Here is a 27,569-nt window from a genome sequence, read left to right on the forward strand (position 1 = left end):
TAGAAATTTCTCCATTTCAAATGTTTTGATTTTTACTGAACAGCTTGTGGGGAAACAGCCTGCGGCTTTCTTTCTTTCCTTCTCCCATGAATATGATGGATATTAATAATACAAAATCAACAAAATCGACGATGCAAATTTGACCACAAAGGGTCAACGTCCCCACGACGAGCGAAAAAAGTCCGCCCGATTCCCAGGGTGAGAGTATCCCAGAGAATTCTTTCGTCCTTCCTTGGGAATGTTTTCCTAAAAAAGCAGCTTTGTCTCGTGGCCGCCTGTGCCATCATTGCGGAGAAGACTCCCTTTCCGTGTCCAGACAAACTTAAGACAGTAAATTCGCCAAGCTGGGGTTGTTGCTGGCTCCGCCGCCGTTGCCGTGATTCGTGTTATTGCGCGGCGTCACAGGAGGTGGCGGAGGTGGGGCACTATGATGCTGCGGCGGGCCGTGCGAGACGGTGTGTGGTGGCGGCGGCGGTCCATGGTGGCTAGTCCCGTTGGCCATTGGCGCTGGCGGACTCATGAGGGTCGGGTCGACTTGGAGATGTGATGGTGGTGGGAGTGAGGGCAGGGAGCCTGGTGGCCGGGAAGCTTGGGAGTGGTATGAGTCCGGTCGGCTGTGGATTGGCGCGCCGATGGGAGAGAGGTAAGGCGGTTGGGGCTGCTCGCTGCGATGCGAAAGCGGCGGCATGGAAGGATGAGGCGCGTCACGAGGGTGTTGTTGTGGTGGAGGGGGGAAGCCTGGGGAGTGTAGCGGGCCTTGATGGGTTGGTGGAGGCCCGTGCGGTGAATGCATGCCGTTGGTCATCGGCGGCGAACCATGGCCGAATAGTGGTAAAGGCGGAGGACGATGGTGCTGATGGGTTGGCGTGTACTGTGGCGGGCCGGAGGGCGCATGCTGGTAGTTGAAGTTGCTATGCCGTTCGACCATCATGGGAGGCGTAGCACCGGGATGATGATGCGAGGGCATGTGTTGAGGCGGTGGAGGAGCAGGCGGGCCTGGATGGTATCCATTTGGCTGCTGTCCGTAATGGGCTGGCGGCGGTGGTGGACCGTGATGATGTGCTGGCGGTGGCGGAGGTGCTGCTTGCGCAGGATGCTGTCCGTAGCTGGGCGCGTATCCTGGCCCTGGCCATGAGTTCATGCCGGTCACCGGCGGTAAGCTCTGACGCATCGACATTGACATAGGCGGTGGCAATGGCGGCTCATCCCATAGACGGAATTGTTGCTCGATCGAGGATACTGTCACAGGCTTAACGCTTCGTCCAACCTCATTCTTGTGCGCTTCAGGGGCGTCATCGGATGCCGGTGTTTCGGTGCGACGTTTCTGCAGAAAGCATTTGTGACATAGCCAGTCGTTATGCATATCTTCTCCTTCGCGCTTCACCCTGTCCGTTGGTATCGACGCCGAGAACGAGTGACCCTGGTTCTCATTAACGAGGGCATCGTCGCCATTCCTCACAGAGCCGTTCGCATCTCCGGTCAAGGGCCGGCCGTTTGGCCTCGAATTATGATAGTTTTGTGAGAACCCCTTCTCTGCGCTGTTAGATGACCTTTGATATTCCCCATTGATAGCGCGATCGCCATCATCATTCTCGCCCGATGTAGCTCTCTTGTGAATTTGTCTCAGTCTCGCTGCTTCGTCCGCCTGGTGCCTGTTCACTTCATGCCATCGAGGAGTGACATCGATCTTACACTCAGCACATGTCCTGGGAGCTGTATCCAGGATTTTAGAGAAGTCCATGGCGCTGTTCTCGGCACTGCTCCTGGGGTCGGCGACAATCGATGCCCGTGCCCCACGCTTGACGGCGGCCGCAATGCTCGTTGCTCCGGATTCGCGACGATTTGCCAATTGCGCAGCTGTCGCAGATTGTTGTCCTTTCTCCTTGGTCTGCTGAGCTAGCTGGGCTTTGCGCACCGTGCCGGTGAGGGTCAGGTCGGCCTGCTTGTATTTTTCGACGAACACCTGAAGGGCAGTGGTCCCTGTCTCGTCGACCACCTCGTTGATGGGGTGAACGATTGTCTTCACAATGTGCTCCTTGCACATTACAATGGCGGTCAATGAGCCCGTCTCTGCGCCCAGCGTCGCGGTAGATTGGTCTTTGCGGGAAGCCTTCACAGGCTGCACGTCGAATCCGAACTGATACCCGGCCTCGAAGGCACAGGAGGCATGAAAGCTGGCGTTGCACTGGAAGCAATTGATGCACGCACCAGCATTGTCGCGGACGCGGTTCTGATGGTCTTTGTTCTTGCACAGCTTGCAGACTGCTTCGAAACGCGCTTGCGGGATTAATTGAAAGCCTTCTGCAGCCTGTAGGGTCTTCGCATTGCTGAAGCGGATCTCTGGCGCCCACACAGCGCAGTACACGTGGACCCAATTGTTGCCTGTGGTGCACTTCAGTGGCTCTCTCGGGCCAGGAGGACGGTTCGCTGCCAGCTGATTTGCTCGATATTCTGCACGCATCGCATCTGCAAGCTCTTTCTCCATTCGCTCCTTCTCCTTTTCCCGATCGTTCTTTTTCCGATGCGATATTCGAGGCGGCTCAACCAAATCGATCTGCGTCTCCTCGGTCAGGCACAAGCAGCAGGAATACTCGGTGGACACCACTGGATTTCGATCATTTTGACACTGTTCACATGACCACTTCACCTCGCCAGCTGCTTTGCCATTCTCAATCTCGCGCAGGCCGAAGCATCGCCGGTGGACTGTGAGTTTACAATGTTGACATGCCACAGTGTCGCCCACACTTTTGCAGACTGCACAGGGTAGCTCTCTCCAGGTTGGCTCGGCAGGAATGATAGGCGGTGGAGGAGGGGTAGGTTCCTTGGGAGGCGGTGGAGGAGGCTTTTCTTTGCGCTTCGGAGCATCGGCCACTCCATCCTTGTCTAGCTTGGCCCTTTTTTTGGCCGGTTCAACGGCGTCTTGTGATGCTGCAGCTTGAGCGGCTTCTTGGTTGAGCGCTTGAGCCGCCTCGTTGGCAGCCACGAGCTCGCGAAGGAGTTCTTCGTCTATTCTGCGCTTCACACCCTTACCGCCGCCCAGCGCGACCTTCTTGAGATCGTCGATGTCCTCCCATTTGATGGCATATTTGCGCCAGAGTCCAGCACATCGGAGACACAGCGCTAGCAATAATTTCTCCTTTTTCTCCTTGTTGGTGGCCTTCGCGTCGGGTGGCACAGTCTGTCCGGGTGACACTCCGGGTGCACGACGCCATTGCCGCGAATGTGTCGTATTACAGAATTTACATTGGAAGCCCCGGCTCTTCTTGGCTGCTTTGTCGTTATCGAACGCAGAGTCGTCAACGTCGTGGGCGATTTCCGCCTGCAATTTAGCGCCAGCATCGCTCTCGATTTTTCTCTTCTTCCGTCCGCCATAATTGCCCCAGATTTCGCGGCCCTTGGGCGTCTTCTTCCAAAGATAGTAGAAGCGCACAATGTCGGCATGTGGTAGACTCGACTTCATATGTAATCGGATGGAACGATGCTCGGAGCCGTACTTTGCCACACCTTCCTCGAATTTGACCAAATCGGATCGTGTTATCACCGGCTCGTGCAAGTCTTTCTGGCGATCGACCTTCTTCAATTGCTCCAGCGCTGGGGTTGCCGAATATTTGTTGGCCGCCAATAGCTCCAGTGATTTGTCCAAGAAATTAACGCCAAAGGGAGGCACACCGATCGTTCGGGCCATGGTCTTCGCCCGAGCGATGTATTCATCAACATCCCGTTCCGATACACCCGCCGCCTTCTTGTCTGACTCGGGCATTTTGAAGATGAGCTTCGCTGTACAGCGCGGATCATCATTATCATAGTCCTCGCCTCGTGCAACGTAACCGGGAGGCTCGTCTTGCACCCACTTAGGACGCTTCGCTCTCTCCTCACGGTCGGCTTCAATCGCAGCCAAAGTCTCCTTGGTCGGCTTTCCCGGATTTTTCGAAGAACCCCCTTTGTTATAGCGCTTTTTGATGTCGGCAGGCTTGACAAGTTCCACTGGACGGCCGTGCCAGATATTCGTATTTGCTTGATGTCGAGGTCCCAGCCTTGAGCTTGCTCGCGGGTAGATGGCACGGTCGTCATACTGCAGAGCATCCTCTAGTCTGGCATGGATTCCAAGATAACGCATCGGCCACATTTTGGCGAGTGCGATTTCCGCTTGTGTTGCAGGATGATCATCGATCACCATGTCATCGGCGTTTGGACTCGGCGCGCGCGTTGTATCGCTGGAGACCGCCGGTTGCTCTTCAGGAACGATGACTTCCCCTTCCTCGCCTTCGTGTGCGCTCAACGTTGGTGTGTTGCGAGCTTCCATCTTCAATTCCGATGCTCGACCACATGGCGCACACGCCCAGGCGAACCCTCGCGAAGGTTTCTTCGGCAACGGCGGCTGCACACAATTCATGTGATATGAATTCTTGCAGATCGCGCAGTCAACCGAATCATGTGAAGCACAATATCTGGCACAACGTTTGCACGTCTTGGCTGCGCTCGTCAATTCCTTCACCCGCCCGATTTCGACAACGACAAACTTCCATCGTTCGTCCAAAGCTTTCTTGACCTTGTCGGGGACGTTGATAATCTGCGCGACGGGTATACATTCGTAGGATCGACGAATGAAACGATCGAAGCATTGAACAAAGTAGAACGAATCTCGCTCGCGACGATATGCATCGAGATCCTCGATTTCGGATCGATGTTTGATTGTGCACTTCCCGCGCAGTGATGTGATCGGGCACATGTCGGAATGCATGGTACTGAAGACCAGCCGCATATCGGTACTGAATCGTTGTACATCTCGCGGACGGTAATACCAATTCACCCGAACGGAATCCACGGCGGAGTTGACATTGCCGGCATCGACATGCAAAAATTCCATGATGCGACATAGGTAGTATGGGTCGCCTGGAGGCTCACATACGGAATACACGTGATCTAGACCGAGTCCGCGTTAGCCTTACTGCAGGTAATGTACTGTGCCCGAAGCGGGGTTAGGCGTGGAATTTCAAAGATGCCTCCCGCCCGTCGGACGGATGTTTGGTAAAATTGTGGAAGGCTCTTACCGTTGACGCTCAATCTCGTCCCGTCATCAGCCACAAGCTCGCCCTTCTTGTTGAGACAATGTTTGTGCTTGATGAACGACATCAGATTGGTTTCGCGACCTGCAAGCGATGCTGCTGAAGGTATTGATTTCTTCCCATTGGCAGTAGGTAGTGATGTGGCCACCGCCGATACCGACTGAGCGGTTGCAGCGGCTGCGGCTTTGCGCTTCTTGGGATTACTAGCATTCCCTGTGGACGAATTAATCGTGCTGTCCTTTCCGGTCGCAGACACTGGAGTCGAACTGCTGGCGTTCTGGGCCACATCTGCGGGTTCGACAGTGCGTTTGACATCGGAATGGCTCTGGCCGACTGATGCTGATGTGTCGCTTGCCTTTTTTCGGCCGTTGGTCGCGGTTGTCGCTGTCGTCGTTGTCGCAGGCGCCAGAAATTCAAAGTCCATGTCCTGCTCCTCGGAGTAATTCGGGCGAGCATTAGTACGATTGCGCGAACGCGTGCCATATGAAGGCTCCGGTAGACCGGCGTCCGCATTCTCCATCTGTGGTGTTATTGGGTTGCTGCCGTCGCCGCGTGGAAATGAAGTATTTGCCGCCGCGGCAGGCTCATCTTTGACGGCCTCATCGAGACCGGCCGCCATCTTGACAGAGCGCGCCAAAGCAAGGACGCGGCATTGATCAGATACAAATCTGAAAGGGGACTGCCCGGAGTGTTCAGGCTTTGCGTTGATGAAAAGTCAAAGGTGCAGCTGTTCGCAGGGAGGGCGTTGTTGTAGAGAAGAAGAGAAGGAACCGCTGGCTCGAAAACGTTGATGGCCGCAAGCCACACACACACACACACACTCACACACCCGGGGCTCGTGAAGTCTGTCACCGCACTCACTCGGCAAATGTCGACGACTTTATAGAATTCGCGATGATGAGGTCGATGCCAGGAATGTGAAGCAAGGTGAGAGTGAAGAAAGGTACGACAGGGATTAATTCCGATGGACGAGTGTATAGATAGACAAAGTCAGAGAGGATGCGCGCGTGTGTGTGATGTGTGTTTAAGAGAGCAGCGTGTGAGGAGCAAGGGTGATGGGAATCAAGGGTACAGATGATGGATGATGGGCACGCGCGCGACCACGTAGGTATGGCGATAATATTATAATTACAATACGACTACTCCAGTGTGTACAGTAGAGCAGTCCAGCCTGGCTGGCGATGCTGGATTAATGCCGCTGCTGATCCTGATGATCGAACGGCGGGCCCCCGGGCCGTCTAAAAACCTGTACAATACATCCATTCACGCCACACCTACGGGAGCACGAGGTATGCCACTGTAAATACACCATAGACCCTTTGCAGGGCTGTTCATTGCATCGATACTGATGGGGTTCGTCGCCTTTGGAAGAATGCAAGGCGAGGAGGAGAGAGGCGGCGCTGATACCCATCACCTGAAGCGTTCACGAATCACCTGGACCTGCAGGTATCGCTGTCTGCTGCTGTGAAAAGCCCAGACGGCTTACTAGCGCTGAATTCAGCAGGGCTAAGGCATATTCCACTTATTATTACTTCCCCTTGGATTTGACCGCACCTGCCCGGGAGACGAACCATAACAAGTATTCGCGACTGATTTCCTTTCATCTTCCGTCTGACGATGCTTGAGCTTCTCAGGAGCAGCATGTGGATAGTCGGAACATCCATGGATCCAGGTCTGATTTGCGGTGTGGCTTGTTCAGATCGCGTATCTTCGAGGCGTTCCCGTCGGCGGATTTTCCATCTGTCGGAGATCGCGTTGTGCGTGTCATCGTCCCACCCCATGCTTCTTGCCTAGTCTGCTTGCCTGTTCCGTAGGCCGTCTGGCTGACTTCTTCGAGCGGGTGAATCTGTTCGATCAACACTCGTTCACGCACGCTTCTTTCACGACTGTCTGCAGCCAGCAGGTGGCATGATTCTCTTTAATCCGATGCTACACCGTCGTATAAATCAATTCCCATGCTAATCGGGCAAATGCCGATTTATTAGGGGACAGAACTGGAAACGGAGATGAAAAATGCATAGAGACGGCATCGCAATTGAAAACTCGCGAACCTCCTCATACGCATGACCGCTGGGAATATTCACTTATCGCGAAAGGGGAATCAGGATGGAAACACTTCGTCGTCGCATCGGAGACTTCCAAGGTTGGAGACGTCGTGTGCAGACGTGGGCTTCCAAGGTTCCTTCACACACACACACTTTTCCCGCTTTGGATCGCGCCCATCTCGGCCGTCATGCCGCACGGCCCGAGCCTAGACACTACCATCAACCCATCGCCCGTGCCAAAGCTCCAATACATTCCAAGGTTGGCAGGAATGAATTCTCGGGGCAAATCCGTCAATTTGGGCTGTGAATTTTAACATCACGCCACAGCGAGTCATTGGCAATTCATCATCACTGATGCTACGCGTCATGACAACAACAGCCAAAAGGGTGCCAATCCCCAAAAATGGCGTCGACTATCGCGGAAAAATCGTGTTGGCCCCTATGGTGCGCAGCGGCGAGTGTCCATCGCGGCTGCTCGCCCTGAAATATGGTGCTGACCTTGTGTGGGGGCCCGAGACGGTCGATAGGGCCCTCATCGGCTGCACTAGAATCGAGAACAAGACGACGAACACGATCGACTTCACTAGATATTCTTCGAATGGGAACAAGGATGCTCAGCCAGATCACGGGCATCGAGAGAGCGTCATCTTCCGTCTCCATCCTGAACGGGAGGGAAGGAGACTAATTCATCAGATCGGAACGGCCAATCCCGAGACAGCTGTGCAAGCTGCCAAACTCATCGCTGCTGATGTTGCCGGAATTGATGTCAATGCGGGTTGCCCGAAACCATTCAGCACGCTCGGTGGGATGGGTGCGGCTCTTCTGAAAACACCTGAGAAGCTTTGCGAGATTTTGCGAGCGCTAGTAAAGGATGTAGGTGGACCTTTCGAGATTGGTATCAGTGTCAAGATCCGTCTACTCGAGACGCCCGAACAGACCGAGGCTTTGGTACGAGCACTCTGCGACACTGGCATCACTGGGCTCACGATTCACTGTCGAACAACTCCCATGCGACCACGGGAGCGAGCGATTCGAGATCAGCTCAAGATGATTGCTGACATCTGCCGTGAGACTGGTGTGGCATGTTTGATGAACGGCGATGTCTACAGCCGAGATGAAGCGCTGGGGCTCATCGCTGAGTATGGCGTCGACGGTGCAATGATCGCCACCGCGGCCGAGACCAATCCCTCAGTCTTTCGACCAGAATCGGAAGGTGGCAAGGCATCGTGGGATGTAGTGATCCGCGAGTACATCGAAACCAGTATGGAGGTGCAGAACCGCTGGGGCAACACGAAGTTCCTCCTTGGTCAGATGATACCTGGCAAGCAGCCTGTGTATCAGAAGATGACCGGAGCGAAAAGTTACACAGAACTTGTCCAGGTTTTGGGCCATCCCGATCTCGTCGAGAGAGCAAAGATTACGGACGAACAGCTAGGCATTGGGGATTTCGAAGCACCAAAGGTATCCAAGTCGCAACAGAAAGCAGCGAAGAAGGCAGCTGCAAAACAACAACACAAAGGCAAAACCACGAGAAACAACGGAAGCAAGGTCGAGAAGCAGAAGCATGCAGCATCGTCACCCATCAAACCATCTGCGCAACCAGCGGGTCACAACTCGCCCACGATTGCGAACAAGAAGCGTTCGGCCGAGCAAGCCGAGCTGGAGAGTCTCCAAGATATGGCGAGAGACCGAGCGCCTGGCTCAATTCCTGAGTCTGTATCCGCGCTCGCAATTTGAATACCTGAATCGGCGAAGTGCAACCGACATTCCCCATACAAAGGCACAACAGTACGGCACCCAAGCGCTGGAACCCGCCTCTGTTGTGAAAAGTATGCAAAGGAATCATGGTTGTTCATTAATAATACTCAGGACGAAACATACAGATGTCATCACGAATCGTCAAGTCAGGCGTGCAGCACTTGTCGATGAGATATGAATGAAAGTCATCTCAACTCCAGTCCTGTCCCCAACTCATTCCTCTTCCCCACAATCATCAAAATCGTCAATCATCGGCGCCTGTCCCACTACTCCTTCGTCTTCTCCGCGGCAGACGCGTAATCCACCACTCCCTTTAAACTCCAAATCTCCCCATTCGCCACCCTACTCTCCACTTTCTCGACCTCAACCTCACCAGGCTGTACCACGACTTTGCCATCGGCATTCTTCTCCCACCAGATCATCTGGCCCAGCATATTAGGGACTTTAACCCCCTCCTTCCACGCCCCCGGCCGCTCCATCACGAGGACATGTGCCTCGGTGAACCTCCTCAGGTTGGCATGCGCCCTGCTCTCGCCGTCGTCGCCGGCATAGGCTTCCGTGCCGAGCGTGGCGTAGTCGGCGGCGTCCTCCCAGGGTTTCCGCGGAAGTGCTCGCATGGCGGTGTTGAGTGGCGCAAGGATGGTGCAGTTTCCTCCCTTCTGTAATCCTGCCCCGGAGCTCAGTCGGGAGGCTACGCTTGAAACGTCGCGGGTGAATCCTGCGAAGATGCTGATGCTGCGTTGCTGGCCGATTACGTCGAGGAGGCCGACGGTGCCCGCGGACGGAGGAGCTGGGTCATTGGTGCCGGCAGAGGAGTCGGAGGAGGCAGGAGGGAGTTGGATGCCTGGATTCGAGTCCATTGGATGTTGTAACTGGTGAGGCTGTCTTTGCTGTTGTTTTGGTGATTGCTGCGGTTGTGAAGAGAGCGCGGGGTTTCCAGGAGTATTGAATGCAAAGGGCAGCAGTTGTGAATTCGTCGTCGTCATGAAGAGGAGATATGATGCGATTAGCGAGACACCAAGGGCGGAGGAGGTGGTGCGCATGGTTTAATTCAATTAATACACCTTGTAATTACCAGGTTCATTATCTCATCCGTGATTTTTACCGAACATTTGAGCGCATCCAGGCTGAAGCCGTGAAGTCGCATCCCCACCACGCAGGACCTGAATGTCAGGTGCAATACATCCCTCCTTAGGTACGTCATGCATCGGTTCGGGAGGGCTACTGGTGGGAATACGACACGTGACTTATTTCGTATTGACGATGTGAAAAGAAACCTCAGGCATCAATCACATTGGTACATAGCTGGAGGTAGTCATCATGTTTAACACCACGACGCAACTGTCTGTACTTCATTCTGCATCGGACGTCGGCATGCGAACACCGACCGGCATCGCAACTGAGTCACTCGACGTACTTACTCTACAGAAGCTGACAATTAACCAGACGAAATGAGACGCGCAACAATCACTAGATACCTAGGTACCTAGGTATTTGGTGCTCCCCTCCACTGTGCAGAGACAGAATTGGCTGATAAGCCGCATGAGATTCCACCAACCAATAGGGTTCGGGGAGCTTTCAGATTCAACGTGGACTCTGCAGACAAGCGCCCGGAACGAAAGTGCTGTCTTTCACCGTGCCGTTCTCTCGCGCTTCATTCGTCAGTGTAGACGAAGAGAGTTGGTGCACGAGTATGGCACTATGGGGAAGGTACAAACGGACAGGTGTGTTTATTTATATCTGATATTTCTTCGAATGTTTGAGGTGATCGTCGTTGTTCCTGCGGTGTCAATGGTCTTCATGGAAAGGATGATCAAGATTGGGGGCGATGCACGCCGCGATGCAGGAACACACGTATAGGAAGCACGGTCCTATCATGGCTGTCGCTAGTTGAGAAGACGCCGTTTTCGCCCTTTTGCATGCGGCGCGACATGAATGCAAGATTCAAACAACTCGCAGAGGGATTTGGTACACCTCCAGCTAGGTACGAAAGAACAACACAGCGGGAAAATAACAAAGGCAATCGGCGGCGGCGGGAGTGCGGCCGAATCTAAATTTATCCACACGCCTCGGCCAATTTCTGGTGCGAGTAGCCGATTATCTGTGGGCTGCCCAGGTAGGTGCCATCGACATCATTCACATGTGCCTACTCACTTCCACACCTACAACTACCTACCTACTAGGTAGGTACACACTGAACTCCTCAGCCAGTCAGATCCTCGAACTTCCTCCACCTCATCACCACCCTGCGGCGCAAATTGCGCTCCATTGTCGGGAAAATAAGCACGTAATTGGCTGCAGCCTTGATTGACAACGTGGCTGTATTGTGTTGGGTTTGTCGCATGCCGTCCATCTCCAATGATTGACGAGAGACGATGTTTATGTTTTGTCGGCGTGGATCTCACGCATCACATGCGTGTCAAAGGAATCTAAACAACGACCGGTGGTGAAGACATGACCCATTCGTACATAAGTTGCGCATATACTTTCATGCGGGCAAGGCAATAGGCCGGTTTGGCTTGCCCCATCGAAAGGATTGCGGGTTTCTTCATTCCTCTTGGTCTCCGTCTATGGTCTCGATGACTTTGCTCAGCGCAGCTCCGATGCTGGGCTGCCAAGAGTGGGGAGAACGAAAGAAAGAACTCGCTCTCAATCGCCAACAATGTCAGCGTGATCCTGGCTTCGATAAAAAAAGACCCGGGGACAAGATCTCGGAGTGGTATGAGCGTGGGCAGTGTAGTGAGGCGGGAGGCGAGGCGACAGAATTGCGTATTTGGTTTTCCTTGCACCGCGCCGCATTTCTTCTCGTGCCCACCACATCCTCTCGTTCGTGCGCGAGGATCCGCGGCAATTCACTTGTGTAGAAGTGCAGTAGCGAACACTAGGCCACGCTCAGCGGGTCTTTCGGCTTCATTAACCCACGCCATCGATGTGTATTCTTTCAATGCAGAATTATACGGTATCTGCACCTGGAACCCAATTCCGATGCAGACCTCCTAGCAGTCCTAGCGGTTGTGTCGCCCTCCACCATCATCGTTCCTTTCACGCCTTTTGCGCGCACCCGTTCAAAGAAAACGTGCGAAAGACCACGAGCCACCGCCTACAACTATTCCTTCACTCCCTCCTACATCTCTCGTGGGATTCAACCTTGCTTTTCTCCATCTGCTCAATTGTCAACATTGCCCGCGCGCTGGTGGCCTGAACTGCGATCAGAGACCAGACACTCCACCAGTTTCATCTCCAAAGCTAGTGGCGGTCGATGTGAAATCGGCCTGGGCCGGCCGACTGATCACACTGGGCGTGCGACTCTCTGCCGTCGACGCTTTCCCAAAGGATCAACAACCTGTTTCAAAACAAGATCCCGCAGCAGTACATCAACTCCTTTCGGTCCGCTGTGATCGCATTGTTCTTCCTCATGGATTTGCAGCATATCAAGGTACTGTTTTTACAGACTCGCTACAAATCATGCATTCGCGCCTGTCATGACACTCTCGCCGCGCTGAATAACCAAACCGATCAAAATCCATTGAGCGATACCTTTGTAATGTTCTATCTCGCCATGGCGCATGAGGAATTAGCGAGGGCCATGCACCAGAATTCGACCAACAAGATCCCAACCATGGACACGGCGCGAGCGTACTATCACGAGGCCTTGGATGCATTGCCTTCCTCGGATGATGCGCACGACATCTACATCGCCAGTCAACGTGCCAATGAACTCAAGCGTGCTGAGTCGCGCTCTTCTTTCTCGAGCTTCGGCGACGATACCTGGGAGATTGCTGGCAACGACAGCACTTCGACTTTGCGATTTCAAGGCACACCGACCTCCAACTCGTTCCCACGCCTGCGAAACGATAGCCCGCTAGATGACTGGAGCAAGCAAGGCTCTCCGACTTCGCGTGGCTTCGACGATGTCAACACCAATGACGTTGATTTTGACGATCTGGACAGTCATCGTAGCTTCGATCAGATTCGCACGCCGGGTCGTGGCCTTCCACGTGATTACTCTCGGATCTCCTTGATCGCTTCTCCTTCGATCCAGGTTCACAAGACCGAACCTGCCCATCGTCGGGTCGACAGTGCCATGCAGCATAATCTCTGGCCTGATCGACCTTCAACTCCAGCACCTGACCGACCTTTCTCCCCTCACCAGAACCGTCCTAGCCTGCCACAGCTTAGCATCGTTGCGAAGCCTACCCATGCCAGCTCACTCTCCCCCCCAGACTCTGAGTACTACTCGCCTGAATACATGGATCCGGTGTCGCCTCTTTGCCCCGCAGACTATGCATCGGCCTCTTCCAACTCACCCATCTCACCAACGACTCCTACCGCCGCGTTCGACACGTATGACGTCCACAGCGCCGTCTCCACACAGAACGGCTACGAAGAGGAGGAGTTCCATGATGCCGAGGAGAGCTTTGTCGCCGCCGATCACTTCCGCGACAATGTCGAAGGCATGCGCGCGCGGATCCGAAGGCACATCTCGCAGCTACACGATACCAAGTCTACGCTCTTGGCGAATCAAGCCGCAAAGCGCCATCGCCGCACAACTTTGGTCGCGCAACAGCAGAGCGAGAAGGAGGGTCTCATGGCTGGTGCGCAGAAACCTCCCACAAGAACTACTGCTCTCGGCCCGCAGCAGGTCCCATCTACCCGTAGTTACTGGTCATTCGTTCCAGCGCATATCAAAGCCACAGAGAAACAGGAGCGCATCGCAGCGGGCCGCGCGAGGAATTGGGAACGGAAGCGCTTCCAGCCAGAGCGCTACCAAGAATTGTGTGAGCAGGCGCTTGGAGATCTTTGATTGCGAGGTGCAAGTGCACAGAAAGCGACACGACCCAAGACCACCAAGCATGCTATTTCCTTTGTCACGTCTCATCTGCTCGGCCAGTGCCAGCTCGGAGTTTCCTCAGGGATGGGGGTTTTGTTTAGGATGATACCCACTAACCCGCGATCCTAGGATGGACCGGGTCTTTTCTTTTCTCTACTCTCGTTTCTTTTCTTGACCTTTCGACCAGTCTGTTGAACTATCATGCTCAGATATGACATGACTCCAAAAGCCGAAAATCCAATCGTTTCTCAGTGATCATCTCCGTTCCGCGTCTGCGCTCTGAGCGGCATTGTCACGCGTACGTGATGGGAATATCGTTGCTCATTCTTGTCACAATCACAATGTACATCAAGAAACGGTTGTAGGAAAGGTGCCTGAACACTTTGTCACGAGGGCCAAGCAGATGGAGATTTCACAAGCGACGCGACGGTGGTGCAGAACGCGCATGCGAACCACTCACTAGCGTCCCACCACGTCATTGCGGGTCTTGCGCCCTGGTATTACAGGCGCGCCATGATGAACCAGCAGCTCGCTAGTCATGATCACTACTCATCCACGAACTGTTTAATCTCGACATACATTGACCAACCCGATCCTCTCATCAGAATCAACAGGGGATTAGTCCGGTCCGCCGATCGGCACCGCTGAAGAGATGACAGACGCACAGCGAATGTTCGATTACGTGAGTTGTGCCCGATGAGCCTAGTGGGAGAGAAGGATATAACCACTAAACATGTTTCATTACATTTCCCATGTTAGGCCCGAGCACAATTCGATCAACTCGCTGCTGGCATCGAGAAACAATTTGACAGCGTCGCTGGAACCGTCCGTGATGGAATCTCAAAAATTCACCCGCCACAATTCATCCAGCCGCCACCGCCTCCGCCCACATCTATTCAACTAATACAAAGATGGATGTCGAAGAATCGGGCACTCAGCGCTGCCATCGTCGCCTTCTTGGTCACCGGATCTGTCAGCATTGTAGTCTACTCCCAGACTCGTGGGGTCTTTGGAAAGAAGAGGAAGAGGCGGGCAAGAAAGTCACAGAGCGGTGCTCGTACAGATGTCGTTGTCATTGCAGGAGCTGTAGCCAATCCTTTGACGAGTGCTGTATACCTTGAGCTCGAGAGGCGAGGTTTTATCGTCTACGTCGTGGCTCACAGCTCCGACGATGAGCGCTATATCCGCTCCCAGTCCCGCGCCGACCTGATACCATTATCACTTGACCTTAATGACCCCTTCACCGCGCAGAACCAGACGATTCAGTTTCAGAATTTGCTTGCACGGGACCACTTTGCTTACGACGGCGCTGGGCCTCATCGTCTCCATTTCGCTGGTCTCATTCTCGTACCGGACACACAGTATCCTGCCGCACGTATCGAGGACATCACTCCGGAGGAATGGAGCGATGCGCTCCACGCAAAACTCCTCCCCACCATCAGCATCACAACTCACCTCCTCCCCTCCATCCAGCTTCACCACGCTAACATCCTCCTCCTCACACCTTCTGTCACACCTGCTCTTCGCCTACCAACCCACAGCATCCAAAGCACCCTCTTCAGCGCTCTCACCGGCTTCCTCGCCTCGCTCTCCACCGAATTGCCCTTAACAAGCTCAATCTCACACTTTAAACTTGGCGATATCGACATTCCCTCCGTGACCGCTCGACAACGTCGCGACGGCACCTCCCAGCCTCCTCCGCGCTTCAAACCTACTCCTCTTCGCACGCTGCACAATTCTCTCTTCGACGCGCTCGTCGCACCGGCTCCCCGGAGAGTCTACTACGTCGGCCGCGGAAGCTTCACATATGAGATCATCGGGAAGTTCGTCCCGCCGGCCTGGATCGGTTGGATGATGGGTGTAACGCCGGCTGGGAACGCGAGCGCCTCCGGAGTGAAGACGAGTCGGCCCGGGAGGATTGATGACGAGGATGATGCCCTTTATCGCAGCAATAGCGATGTCATGGCGAGTCTGACGTGGGAGAAGATTGATGACGGTGAGCATGAACATATTGGAGCGGAAAGGGACGCGGCGGCGTGAAGGGATTTCCAAGGGTCATGTGGGACACCTTCGTACCCTTCGTCACAGGCAGTATGTCAGGACGACGAGAAACGAGGGAAAGAGTGAGGTCGTGATACATAAGTTTGTGCTTGAAGGCCGCGACGATAACGATTGATGAATTGTGTGCATATATATTCTATACCCACTCCACTTTTAGCCAATTGCATACACATATTTCCCCTTCAAAAACACAAGAAGTTCTTGTAGACCGATCTCGCTTCTCCATCCGCAAATAGAAAAACCCCAAAACGCCTTGCAATGCATACTTCGTCGCTCGTCAAAAAAAATCCAGTTTTCATCTAATCGTTTCAGGATCATTAAGGACGTAAGTTTATGAGAGAGAAGCACTGCCTGTGTCGTGATTTCTGATGAGCAGCAGGCCTCGAGAGGTATTGCGATCTCGATCTATGAGTTGGAGAATAACATCCCCCGAAAAAAAGAGGAGAAAGGCATATAAAAATGCTTGCAAATGTTCGCGGCGCACGGTATGTGCACGCTGATCTTGATGAGCGCGCGCGTGTGTGGTCGTGTGTGTACTCGTACAAAAGTTCTTGGTCGAGATGGATTCGGAAAAGCATCGTACTCTGAACATTGCGACGCAACTTTCAGGACAGAGCGCATAGATCGGCACGAAATATTTCTTCTCACGGCATCTGCTCTCGTCACCTCTTCTTCGCCTTCCTCTAGGTTTTGCTGATGACAAATGTCGAATGCCCGATCGGTACCGGGAAGAAGGAGGTAGATAGAGGGCTTGGTTCGCGTTGCAAGCCCTCCTCGTGGATTGCGACTCCTCTGCAGAGCCTTCGTGCAGCCTCGTCGCTTGAAAGTGACAGGGCACTGCGCGGTTGCTGTTAGTGGAATAGACACAAGATAAAATTTTGGCCTCGAACCACGCTCTAGTATCTTGACCAAGCTGTCATCAAGAGTCCCAGAGCGGTGGGCTGCCCGTGCTGGCGACCAGAAGGTCGGCGCTGGACGCAAACGTGACGAATAAGTTCTGCGGCACTGCCTTCGGAATTGCGAGGGTGAGACGACGGAGAGCATCACCGTAAAACCGGGACTGTGCTGTCGACGTCGTGGGGTGTCAAGGACTACAAAACAATGGCCATGACACTACCATCTCACGGTGTTCATCCTCCCACGCGTTGGTTCGAGGATCCTGAAGCATGCGATGTCGGCAAGAAATTGCTACCGGTATCAGCCTGGGTGGCCATAGCACTGCTATGATCTTCTTCGAGATCCGCCTCGCGGAGCAACCTCGCCATCGGGGCGGAACGGGCATGCATCCGGACATTCTCGGTCGTGAGGGCATCGCGGGCGGGCTGGGAGGCCTCCACGAGGGACTCATCGACAACGCGGCCGAGTTTGGTCTTGGGATCCTCGCCGGCCTCGATGAGTTCGTGATCGCGGAGCGCAATGGCTTGCTCTTCGGCCTTTTGTTGGCGTTCGATCCGCTCGGCGGCGCTCTCGACCGATTGCTTGACAGATTCGGAGTGGACGAATTCCAGGCGGTCGACTTCCGAGGAGAGATGCTCCTCGGTCGATTGCATCGTGGAGGAGGCGTCCGAGTTGAACGAGTGCTGGGCGCGAGAGTAACCTGGGTGCCTGCTGGCTTTGAGCAACATGGAGGGATTCTTGCGGAGTTCGGTGCGGATTTTGCGTCCTTCGATGGCCCACTTGACCAGCATTTTCTCGAGGTGGATCTTTTTCACAGGCTTAGCGAGGTAGTCGTCCATGCCCGATTGTTGGCATTTCTCACGGTCGCCCTGAATGGCAGACGCAGTCATGGCCACGATGGGTGTGCCCTGAAGATCGCAATTGCTGGCAAAGGGCTGCGCATTGCGGATAGTGTATGTGGCCTTGTATCCGTCAAGGACTGGCATTTGACAATCCATCAGGATCACATCGGGCGGCGGCTGATCATCTGATGGCGAGCGCAGATAGTCTAATGCCTCTTTGCCGTTCCACACCGCGCGGACGGGAAAGCCAAGCTTCCGAATGGTCTTCAGAGCAATTTGCTGATTGATGGCATTATCTTCCACCACCAACACCTGTACCTTTTTCCTCTCGGCATCTGTCAAATCTTCGTCGGCTGGTGTGCTTTCTTGCAGATTCTCCGAAGTTGGAGCGGCTGGGGGAGAGGTACTACCCAGCACCTTCACAGTGGGTACAGCTGTTGGACCGCTGTGTTCCGAGCCTGGATGTGAACAGGATAAATCCGACTGGAGACGCTCCGGTATTGTGTCCAAGGAGACCATGGGGGTATCTGCATTCTGATAGGGTGCCTTTTGAAGAGGGATCCAGAACGAAGCCTTGGTTCCCACTCCCACTTCGGACTCGAGTGAAATTTCGCCATGCATCAGCTCCACCAGGTTTTTGCTGATAGTGAGCCCGAGACCTGTTCCACCGAATCGCCGAGCTGTAGAACTGTCTGCTTGCGAGAATGGCTGGAATAATTTCCCTCGCGCCTCCGGCTCGATGCCAATACCGGTATCTTCGACACAAAAGAGCAATTCGACATAATCTTCAGAGTTCTTCTGCAGTTTCATTGACATGGTGACACTGCCTTCGGTTGTGAATTTGATTGAGTTGGTCAGGAGATTCGTCAGAACCTGGCGCAGACGGCCTGGATCACCCATGACTTTCCATGACTGCAGTTGTTCAATATTGTCAATATACTTGAGGCCCTTACGCTCCGCCGCGAAGCTCAACATTTTGTTGACATCGCGAATCACCACGGAGAGATCGAACTGAACAAGCTCTATTTCTAGCCTTCCAGATTCAACTGTAAATGATTCGTTAGCCGTGACACGTGCTAAGTAGACTGCGAGTAGAGCTGAGCAATACATACCTTTGGAAATGTCTAGAATATCATTGATGACCGTCAGGAGGCCATTAGCGCTGCGCTGAATGTTTTCAGCACATTCCCGCTGTTCCTGGGTAAGCTCGCCAGATTCATCATCAAGGAGCAATTCCGACATGCCAATGACACCGGCGATTGGTGTTCGGATCTCGTGTGACATGTTTGCCAGAAATTGGCTTTTCATCTTGCTGGCCTCTTTCGCTGCGACGCTCTGCGCCATGAGACGACTGTTCTCCCGGTCGCGGAGGGCCACTTCCTCGCCTGCCTGGCGCAGTTCCGTGACATCAATGCTGATGCCAACAACGCCGTCGATGTATGACTGGCCTTCGAGGCCGCCCTTGCGGTCCTGACGAAGTAGAGGAAAGAGCCCAGTGCGGAAGTACCGCTGTACGCTAGCGATCTTGGTCTCTACAGTCTCGCCCTGCAGACGCCCTGCGAGGATCTCGCGCATTGGTGTTGCATACGAGGGGATCTCGTTCACTCGACCTTGCTCGCGGAAGACGTCCCAGATGTCCTTTCCGATATACTTTTCATTCGCGTCGGAGTCGCGTGGAGCATCCCTGAATGCGGCCATGGGTCGGCCCTCGGAAAGTGTAAGGACATTGTTGACGTCGACGGCCCAAAGTGTCACGTTGGCGTGCTCTATAACTTGTTTCAGCTGTTCCCGGGTCTGCCGTGCCTCCTCTCGCGCAAGAACCAACTCATGGATATCTGTGCACGTGCCGAACCACTTCATGATCTTGCCGTTCTCGTCACGCATTGGAACGGCGCGGCCCAGCATCCACCTCCAATCGCCGGCAGTATTCTTACAACGATATTCCGTCAAATACTCATCGCCAGTGGCAAGACTGTGCTTCCATTTCTCTTCCGCAACACTCAAATCGTCTTTGTCGAATGCATTCAACCAACCTTCCCCCTCACTTTCTTCTACGGACAGACCGGTATATTCATACCATCGGTCTGAATAATAGTCGTGCAATCCTTCGGGAGTGGTCCGCCAGATCATTTGCGGGATCATATTGCAAATGTGCTCAAATTGACGTTCGTTCTGCTGCTGTTGACGAGTGATGGTTCGCGCGTAATCGGTGACGTCGTGAAAGAGAACCAGACCGCCAATAAATTCTCCCTTTTGATCTCGGAGAGTTTCGCCACTGGCGTCAAAGAGCATTTGACTGCCATCCTTCACACTATACATACCGATCCGGTATCCTTCGAATGATTGCTGCTCTCGCATGAGCCTCATGATGGGAAACTCCTCCAAAGGGATCTCTTCACTGAAGTCATCCTTGTAGAGCACAAAGTGTGACAAGAAATCTCGGGCTTGCTCACTCGTGTCGTAATTGCCATCCTCAATCCAAGGGTATATCAGTTTGATCGCGGCTTTGTTGGGTAGGCCAAAGCTCTCATCTTTCCAAAGCGCATATGCAGGGAGATTCATGCTGTCGAGCAAGGCTTCTTTGAGCTTGCTGCTCTTGGAGAAAAGGGATGGTGCACTCGCCGATGTCGTTTTGGCTGGCGGGCCACGTGGTGGGAATTCAGCAACCGACGTTGATAGCGGACTAGCGAACCGAGCGGTCGTAGGAGGCGGACTTTGTACGGCTGGCTTTTTGGCCGCAGAATATGAGCTGCTGCTGGACCCGGAACTGAGGCCGGAGGGAACGCTTGGGGAACAACTAGTAGCGGATCTGGAGACTGTGCGGCTAGTCGTCTTCGGCCCCTCTGAGCTAGACGATGACTGAGAAGTGCCATAATCCGAGCTAGCGGCTGTGAATGTGAGAGTGAAGTATTGGTCCTCTTCCGTGTTCCAAACAGACACGATCATCTTAGAGAGGACATGGTCGGAAAGCCCTGCACGCGCGGTGGTAGGCAAACCTGTTCGCGGATCTCTATCGGAAGAGAAGAGAACGTCAACCACGGCGTCGTGAATTTCCGTCTGATTCGGTGTCGACCGGATCAGGGTGGCGCTGGATGACTCCGACGATGATCTTTCCAGATGCCCGCCCGTGGGTGTCACGTCTCCGTCATCTCCTCTCTGACGCTCGCTTGCCAGCTTTGCCAGGCCACGAGCAGCTGCCCTGTTGGCGCCATCGAGGACAATGGTGTCAAGGAACTCTTCCCACGCTATAAACACAGCAGCGCCATTCTGCAGCAAGTCCATGCCTAGTTGCGCCAGTGACGTTCCGTACAAGACGTCTGTAGCGCTTCTCGCACTGGATCGATGTGTCTGATTTTGTCCTTCCTCTCCTTCACTGGTTTCCCCAGACTCCTCTCCTACCTCGATAGACTCGGGTTCTATTCCCAACAAGCGTCCCATCGCTTCATTCGCCAGGACCACTGTCTTCCGACTAGACAGAACCAGAATCGGCATGGGTAAATACTGCAATGCGACCAGCGCAAGATCGGCGTTTGGCCGTGGCGGTGGGATTTGAATAGAGAGAGACGCTCGCCGCCGTCCGGTCGGTGAAAACCCATCATCGCTTCCTTTGGCAGAGAAGTAGTCTTCGCCGTCGTCATCGCCCACACGGCCTTGTTTGACGGTCCCGGGGGAGTGCATTTTGGTCGGCGGCACTTCGCCTGGTGCAGGACGTCGTTCAACACTCAATCCGCCAGCCGAAATCTTGAATGTCAAAGGTTTGGTTGTGTCCCACATGAACAGCGTCGGAGTCTGCGCTCAGCAGACGCTTCGAGGCGTTAGTGGCGGGAGAGATCTGATGATCTCGGAACAGAGACGACGAGACAGTGTTTTGTAAGCACATGGAGACGATCGCGCGTGCCCGTCAGACAGCGATCGACGAAAGTGCTGCTGCTGTATCGCCCAGGTACCACTGTACTACGGCACTTGGGGAGAATCGAGATAATTGTGCACGATCGATTTAGGGCTGCGATGAGTTTCAGTTGCCCGCCGCCGCCGCCCACATTCATTGGCTGCCGTTGCTCTGTATGCGAAGAAGATTCTCTCGACGACAGGCCAGACCAGCCTCGCGCATTGATCTGATTCTCTTGATGAAGACTGACTGTACTTGAGGATTGTTCATTCAGTCATGGTCTCTCTCTTGTTGAGTGCTTCAGACTTTTCCAGTACATCATCCGTTCGATGGCAGGCGGAATTGCTAAATTAAATTGATACATCCGCCCAATTCCGGCGGGCTCACACGTGGAAGTGGAAAGCGCCACATTCCGTCATGGCTACGCGACAAAGCTCTCAAGGTTGCCATGAAGCGGTCGAGGCCTGTCCGTCGGGGATGTAGTCGAATATGCTTGGGGCGGTCATCTATGCCCAGCGCTATCGCCATCATCACAATCTTTTTTGGAATTGTCACACACCCACAGCAATAGAAAATATCACGGCCCAGTGTGGCACCGTCCTCCTCCAAACAGATTCCGCACCCACGAAGAAGTCGTTACCGCTCGACTCTTGCACATGGTTCTCGCAGGTAAGCACAATGTTTCAGCATTGATCAAACACTCTGCTCCTGCTGTTTCCCTTCGCATCCCAAAAACCTACATCTGTCCGCCTTGTTTGCAGCCGCGATCGTTGAACTGGAGAATTGCCGTGTGTTCGAACTCAATGCTGTAGAAGGACAAGCGAGGATCTTTGGACTGGCGATGATTCTCCGAGGCGAAACATGCTTGTATTTGTCTCACAGCGAATGGTCTCAAGGCCGCGATCTACCACGTTTGAATGACCCACTTAGCGAAGAGCAACCGAGTGTCGCAGCGATGGGCGCGGCTACCTAGGTCTTCGGCTGCAACAATCTCTCGATACGCTCTCAAGCTGCTGGTACCCATTCATCCGCGTGGCCGCGATTCGTCTCTTCGTAAGAGTTGCGATTAGGGAAGGGAGCTCTGCATCTGTGAACATCCCGCCGATCGACAATCTCACCATGATCACCCGCGTAATTGACAAACTGTGCCAGCTACGAAGGAGCAGCCGCGGTCTTGGTCAGACTAAAAACATCGATGTTGCGGGCGGTCTCTTCAAGTTTGGCTTTCCAACCTCCGAAGCCGATAAACGCCTCCGATGCTTGTGAGTGGATGGTATCAAGAAGGATCCCATCGGCACGCGATTTGACGCCTGGAATGTTGTTTGGAATGTTTCGATCGTGGAAGTACTTAAGCACTTCGGATTGAAGGACTCGTACTTACGTAAACGCGGTTTCGTAGCTTATTTACAAGACGCCGACCTAGCATATTTTTGATCTTATCAATCTAGTTGATGTAGAGAGTACCAACAATGAAGTCTAATAGTTGGATGATAGCACTATGCTTAGGAGGTGGCTTCGTACATGGGATACGGATAAGTTTGACGATCTCTTCCACTTCCATTCGTTCCAATAGGATGTCGAGCCCTCCATTTTCCTAGATTCGGCCAATTCATCGGCTCGTTTATTCCTTTTATCTAGAATCGGTGCTTATCCACCAGGGTTCCAGCGTCGATAGTTGCTGTAGTTCCTACTCGAAGGCTGACTCTGTCGCTGCTGTTGCAGGGCTCAACTCTGCTCCTGTTACAGGCCATTACAATGATGTTCGCAATTACCAGCGCGCGCGGGAGTCTCCTCTCATCAGTGAGTAGTACCGCTCTGCCGCTCCCAGCGAGTTCGAAATGACAAGTACAGGGAGCATCTCCCTTTAGGGACTCCCGACAGGAGAAATTCCAGTCCATTACCATCGTGTTCTTGCGCTTTCGTTCCTATGAAATTGTTTGTTGTCCCCGTATAATTTGTCGCGAGCATGGCTCTCTCTGATCTCTTCTGTACCAAAGCTGAGAATTGATGTCGATTCGCCAGCAGTACCATGTGCGGGCGGCCGAGCGATCGATGGCAGCTCCGAACTGTGTAATTGATTGGAAGATTTGGACCGCATTGTTTGAATTGGAATGCATCACAGGAGGGTACTCCACACGGCGCCTAATCATCGCCTCTTAAGGGGTATCTCTGCGCCGCAATCATTCGACCCCTGCGTGAGCTATCGAGTGATGCCCCGACTTGATGCCTGGCACGCCCGTGTAAGTATGTGCGGACGTGATAATCAGAAGAGAACTCTCCTCGAGCAGCGGTACTTTCAAGAAATTGACTGAGAATGACTTCTGCTTAAGCACTCAGTTCTGCGGTGACGTTTGCGACAGGCTGGGCCCAGGATCCACAAAATCGCTCTTCGTCAACAAAGTTGTCCAGTGCAAAAGCATGTTTGCGATCTGTAGATTGGAATCCGCGTGGAGTGTCGACATTCTGATTTGCATCAGCCTATCAAGGCTTGCAACGCTCGTAATCCATCAACATATAACCTTCAGAAAACGACCCAAGTCTCAACAGCTCGACCGAGGTTGTGATTCCTTCACGTCGCTCGCTACATGGTCCGCAGACATCATTCTAGCTTGCTGCGCTGGATGCGAGCCGCTGTGACTCAAGGTCGAAGACCGGAGCGACGGCCGCGAGAAATTCAGCCTCTCGCCAGACTGGCGGCGACAAAAGGAGTCCTCGTGATTGCTCGAAGTCGAAGTTCGGGCTGAGTATATCGGGCTCCATGTTGGTGACCCTTGGTGCTCGCTTGTGGTCTGCGCCGATTGCTGTCTGGAAGATGTTGGGTCGACCGCTCTACCGTCGAAGCTGCCGAGTATGAATGATCCACTGTCGAGTCGCGGTGATGGTGGCACCGGGAAGCTGTGGAGAACGGCATCGATCTCAGCTGTGACTCCTCCAGTCTCCAATGACAACCAAGGGTTTTTAAAGACTGGTGGTGGAGGTCTCGCACGACGCTCTCTTACGCCCGTCGCTGGTTCCGAGGCAGCAAGGCCTTGATCTGCTCTCTCGCAAGTCGGAGAGTGATTCTCCTCAGACGCCTGCGAGTGGGAACGCGAGTTCGGGACAGGACGACTGAAGTTTGGTGTCATGCCCAATTTATCCTGGGTTGAGGTAGCCACGATTACATACGCATTGGCGGGCAGTTTTGCTGAGCACTGAATTTCCTCGCCTCTCGCCTCCCAGAAGGACAAGTCTGGCCACGTTGTAATACTCCGAATGATGTGTATGCGATCAGTATCTCGTGCTCAGAACTTGCCAGCAGGCGAATCATATTTCTGTCGCGCGAGATGAGGATTTCGCACAACGACCTTGACGTACGTGCTCGACATTGGCGCCGTACCGGCCCCGACACGCATATTTATCGGAAGCACCTAGTAACCATGTTCCGAATTTCGCGCTGTGGCTACTGGATAAATCGCAAGAGGTGTGGGCGAAGTGGGATTTGGGACACTGGCGTCAACGGCTTGCAAATTTTAGCTTGAGATCAGCACCCATCACGAGGACCTCGGGACCCTTCGATCAGTTCACATGTCAACCATATAATCGCTTGCTTTCTATCACAGCGTCTCTGAAGTCTGTACCGCCGATTCATGCCGTTTGGAGCTCCGGTGGAATACATGTTCTTCGCCTCGACATTTCTTTTCCAGAACGGCACACGTTGTGGTGGCTTTGGAGAGCGCATGTAGATCCTCCACGGGCACACCTGCACACTGCTGATGTGCCAAGGCACTTCGATAACGTCGGAGCCAATCAGCACTCGGTTGGAAATTCCTCGAGGTGCTCAGGTGCATGAAATGGAGTGGGGGCTTCCAACGTTCTTGCCCGCCTCCGCTTCTTGTTGGTTGCACATCCGCCAACTGTCGGCATTTTGTATGTCCCACAATGCTCCTCAAGTCTACTTCCGAGCGTTGCAACTTCCCTAGTATGTGTCCCGTTGGTATCAGTGTTTCGTCTTGACAAAGCTAGCGACGACCTCTGTGATCGTGGGTGCACTGTCTCTCTATCCGGATGATTGCTTGCTGTGTAACAAATTGCTGGAGTTTGATGAGCTGGGAAAAGAGATAGGCGTCGCGAGAGCTAACGAATTGTGAACGTTGCAGGTGGGAACTACCTAGGTATACTGTACAAGTCCTCACTGTGCAGGTGTGTGGTTATGCCACACGTGATGTCACGCTTTACTGTGATGAAGCTGACACACTACGGTACCATCTCACCTGGGCATACTATTGTTTTGGACTGTACCGGAAACGATAACAAGAGCTGTCAGCCTGCCTGATCGGCGAAAGCCTAAGTCCCACCATCTTATCCACAAGGTCCATGTCGCTGTGAGGGGACAATGCCAAATCTCACGGGAAACCCTACAGATCGGCGTGGACATCGCAATGATGAAGAACGATCGTCGTCTCGCTCCTCAAGGTGACTCTGATTCTACGGCAGCACGGTGCTACTGTAGGCCATCGTGGTGGACACGCGGCTGACGAATGCCTCGGAGCCACCGCGCGCCCAAGATGGCAAAGAGGAACTACATGCTGGAAGTATTGAGGGGATAGTATGCACCGCGTGCGACATGCATGGCAAAGTGTCTCAGACGCACGGTCTGCTCCTTGCGAAATGAACATAATGAGGCACATGCAGCAGCACCACACCCTTTCGTCTCTCCCTCTATCACTGGCCAGGCATGAAAATCGATGATCGGCAGCATCGTTTCTCCAGAGCGCAATAACCACGAATAGCAGGTAGCGTCAATGGACAGTCATCCTCAAGGGGTGAAAAGCTTATGGCCACAACGTGTCTGACGAGTGGTGTTGTGCCTTCCTAGCGTGTAGCCGCCGTAGAGACAGCGCTGGCGAGGTGTAAACCCGAGCATGCTCCGAGTCGGTGGCAATTGCCATCGCCAAGCGCTCCTGAGCACCTGGACATGTATACATATTTCCTGCGTAGCACACATCAGGTCTAACAAGTTTTAAACATGGTACAAAATGGACTCCACGGTTGAAGCACATAAATTGCGCCATACTACGGAGCAATCTCCGCATTTTGAACTGTCCCAGTGTTCATCTCGGAGATGGAACCTCGACTGCCTCGGGACATTGGAGCTAAAATGGGTAGACTTCCTTCATTCGGATTGCGCCGTTGTAAACAGATTTCTTGGCGCAAATGGTCCAGCATCAGCCGCGGTGGAAGCGCAAAGCCGACAGTAGCGACTGCTCGACCCATTTTCCAGTTCTAGCCCGGCAGAGACCCCGACCTTCACGTGGTGATGAGCTTCACAATAAGCGTCCGATAGGCGTGATGATGCCGAGCAGCGTTGTTTGTTGTTGGTCGTGACATGGCGCAAGTACATCTCAAAAAGTGCCACACATTCACAAATGATAGACTCATCTGTTTATGCAGATCGGCCGTCGGCGATGCAAAGAGGAAGGGAGGCGGCCGGGTTTGTTTGCGGCGCCGTGCATTTCAAATAACAAGCCACCATCACGGTCGTTCGGCCTCGACGATATGGAATTGGTGTTCTATGGACATGTCGAAGAAAAATCCTTTCTTGAAATATCTATGCATTTCATGTCACCTCTGAAGCAGACCTTGTCCCAACGGGACTCAAACTCGACATGATCAAGATGCGTTGAAAGCGAATCCCCGTGCTGGCAGCTACAAACACATGCGCATTTTCGACTTCGGTTGTGCCGCGAGAGACTACTGCACACCATGTAGAGCGTGCATGGACTGGGACGGGAGCGAGGTTTCCCCGCTGTCGTCCAGAACGCCATCATGCGCCTACAGCTGTAGTGGTCACATCATCATGGCCTATTTGCGTGTGACTGTTTGTCCGAGATACAGGAGAGCGAGCCTGGGCCGCTGGAGTAATAAAAGCCATGGGGCCTACGGCTACAAGGGCATAAATAAGTTTGCAGGCTGGTTGTTAGACTTGGCATCGATTAGCGCATCTGCACACTGCACATGTTGAACATTATTTTCCGAGCTTCCCACGAAAGACTTGCGGCGCTATGTGAACCCTCGGCGTCAGCTGGGTAATCACGGCACCCTCGAGATCCAATTCCCGTATGGGCTTTCGTCGCCTCGTCGCGCAGACCTGCTAAGGGAAATGTGTCGTATTCTCGTCTGAGGCGTCGATGTCATGCAACC

At 53.6% G+C, this 27,569-nt stretch overlaps 8 protein-coding genes across 8 annotated transcripts; 4 read left to right on the top strand and 4 right to left on the bottom strand.

Moving 5' to 3' along the window:
* Window positions 1–2: 2 nt before the first annotated feature.
* On the bottom strand, window positions 3–6,163 carry K489DRAFT_383861 (uncharacterized protein). Its single transcript, XM_033605713.1, has 2 exons — window positions 5,052–6,163; window positions 3–4,923 (listed from the first exon to the last, which is right to left on the bottom strand). The coding sequence occupies exons 1-2, from the start codon at window positions 5,683–5,685 to the stop codon at window positions 323–325; spliced, it is 5,235 nt and encodes a 1,744-aa protein (XP_033456649.1). The 5' UTR covers window positions 5,686–6,163; the 3' UTR covers window positions 3–322.
* Window positions 6,164–7,009: 846 nt separating this feature from the next.
* Window positions 7,010–7,471, top strand: K489DRAFT_70692 (uncharacterized protein). Its single transcript, XM_033608855.1, has one exon. The coding sequence runs from the start codon at window positions 7,173–7,175 to the stop codon at window positions 7,416–7,418; it is 246 nt and encodes an 81-aa protein (XP_033456650.1). The 5' UTR covers window positions 7,010–7,172; the 3' UTR covers window positions 7,419–7,471.
* On the top strand, window positions 7,466–8,848 carry K489DRAFT_325837 (FMN-linked oxidoreductase; the record flags this gene model as incomplete). The annotated part of the gene is made up of 1 exon (XM_033601856.1): window positions 7,466–8,848. The coding sequence occupies one exon, from the start codon at window positions 7,466–7,468 to the stop codon at window positions 8,846–8,848; it is 1,383 nt and encodes a 460-aa protein (XP_033456651.1).
* Window positions 8,790–9,899, bottom strand: K489DRAFT_383863 (uncharacterized protein). Its single transcript, XM_033605714.1, has one exon. It carries the CDS (start codon window positions 9,853–9,855, stop codon window positions 9,136–9,138), a length of 720 nt encoding a protein of 239 aa, XP_033456652.1. The 5' UTR covers window positions 9,856–9,899; the 3' UTR covers window positions 8,790–9,135.
* Window positions 9,900–11,820: 1,921 nt separating this feature from the next.
* K489DRAFT_70707 (uncharacterized protein) lies at window positions 11,821–14,033 on the top strand. The gene has a single exon (XM_033608856.1). It carries the CDS (start codon window positions 12,285–12,287, stop codon window positions 13,671–13,673), a length of 1,389 nt encoding a protein of 462 aa, XP_033456653.1. The 5' UTR covers window positions 11,821–12,284; the 3' UTR covers window positions 13,674–14,033.
* Window positions 14,034–14,615: 582 nt separating this feature from the next.
* K489DRAFT_305220 (DUF1776-domain-containing protein) lies at window positions 14,616–15,560 on the top strand (the record flags this gene model as incomplete). Its single annotated transcript, XM_033600531.1, has 1 exon — window positions 14,616–15,560. A coding segment is annotated over one exon (945 nt), but the record flags the coding sequence as incomplete, so codon positions are not given.
* Window positions 15,561–16,891: 1,331 nt separating this feature from the next.
* On the bottom strand, window positions 16,892–21,178 carry K489DRAFT_325635 (histidine kinase HHK6p; the record flags this gene model as incomplete). The annotated part of the gene is made up of 2 exons (XM_033601841.1): window positions 16,892–18,546; window positions 18,613–21,178. 2 exons carry the CDS (start codon window positions 21,176–21,178, stop codon window positions 16,892–16,894), a joined length of 4,221 nt encoding a protein of 1,406 aa, XP_033456655.1.
* A 2,751-nt stretch (window positions 21,179–23,929) lies between these two features.
* On the bottom strand, window positions 23,930–24,754 carry K489DRAFT_373459 (uncharacterized protein; the record flags this gene model as incomplete). The annotated part of the gene is made up of 3 exons (XM_033603423.1): window positions 23,930–24,526; window positions 24,555–24,618; window positions 24,744–24,754. The coding sequence occupies 3 exons, from the start codon at window positions 24,752–24,754 to the stop codon at window positions 23,930–23,932; spliced, it is 672 nt and encodes a 223-aa protein (XP_033456656.1).
* Window positions 24,755–27,569: the final 2,815 nt, after the last annotated feature.

The sequence above is a fragment of the Dissoconium aciculare genome (genome assembly GCF_010015565.1).
Source record: "Dissoconium aciculare CBS 342.82 unplaced genomic scaffold K489scaffold_13, whole genome shotgun sequence".
In the NCBI taxonomy this organism is placed as follows: domain Eukaryota; kingdom Fungi; phylum Ascomycota; class Dothideomycetes; order Mycosphaerellales; family Dissoconiaceae; genus Dissoconium; species Dissoconium aciculare.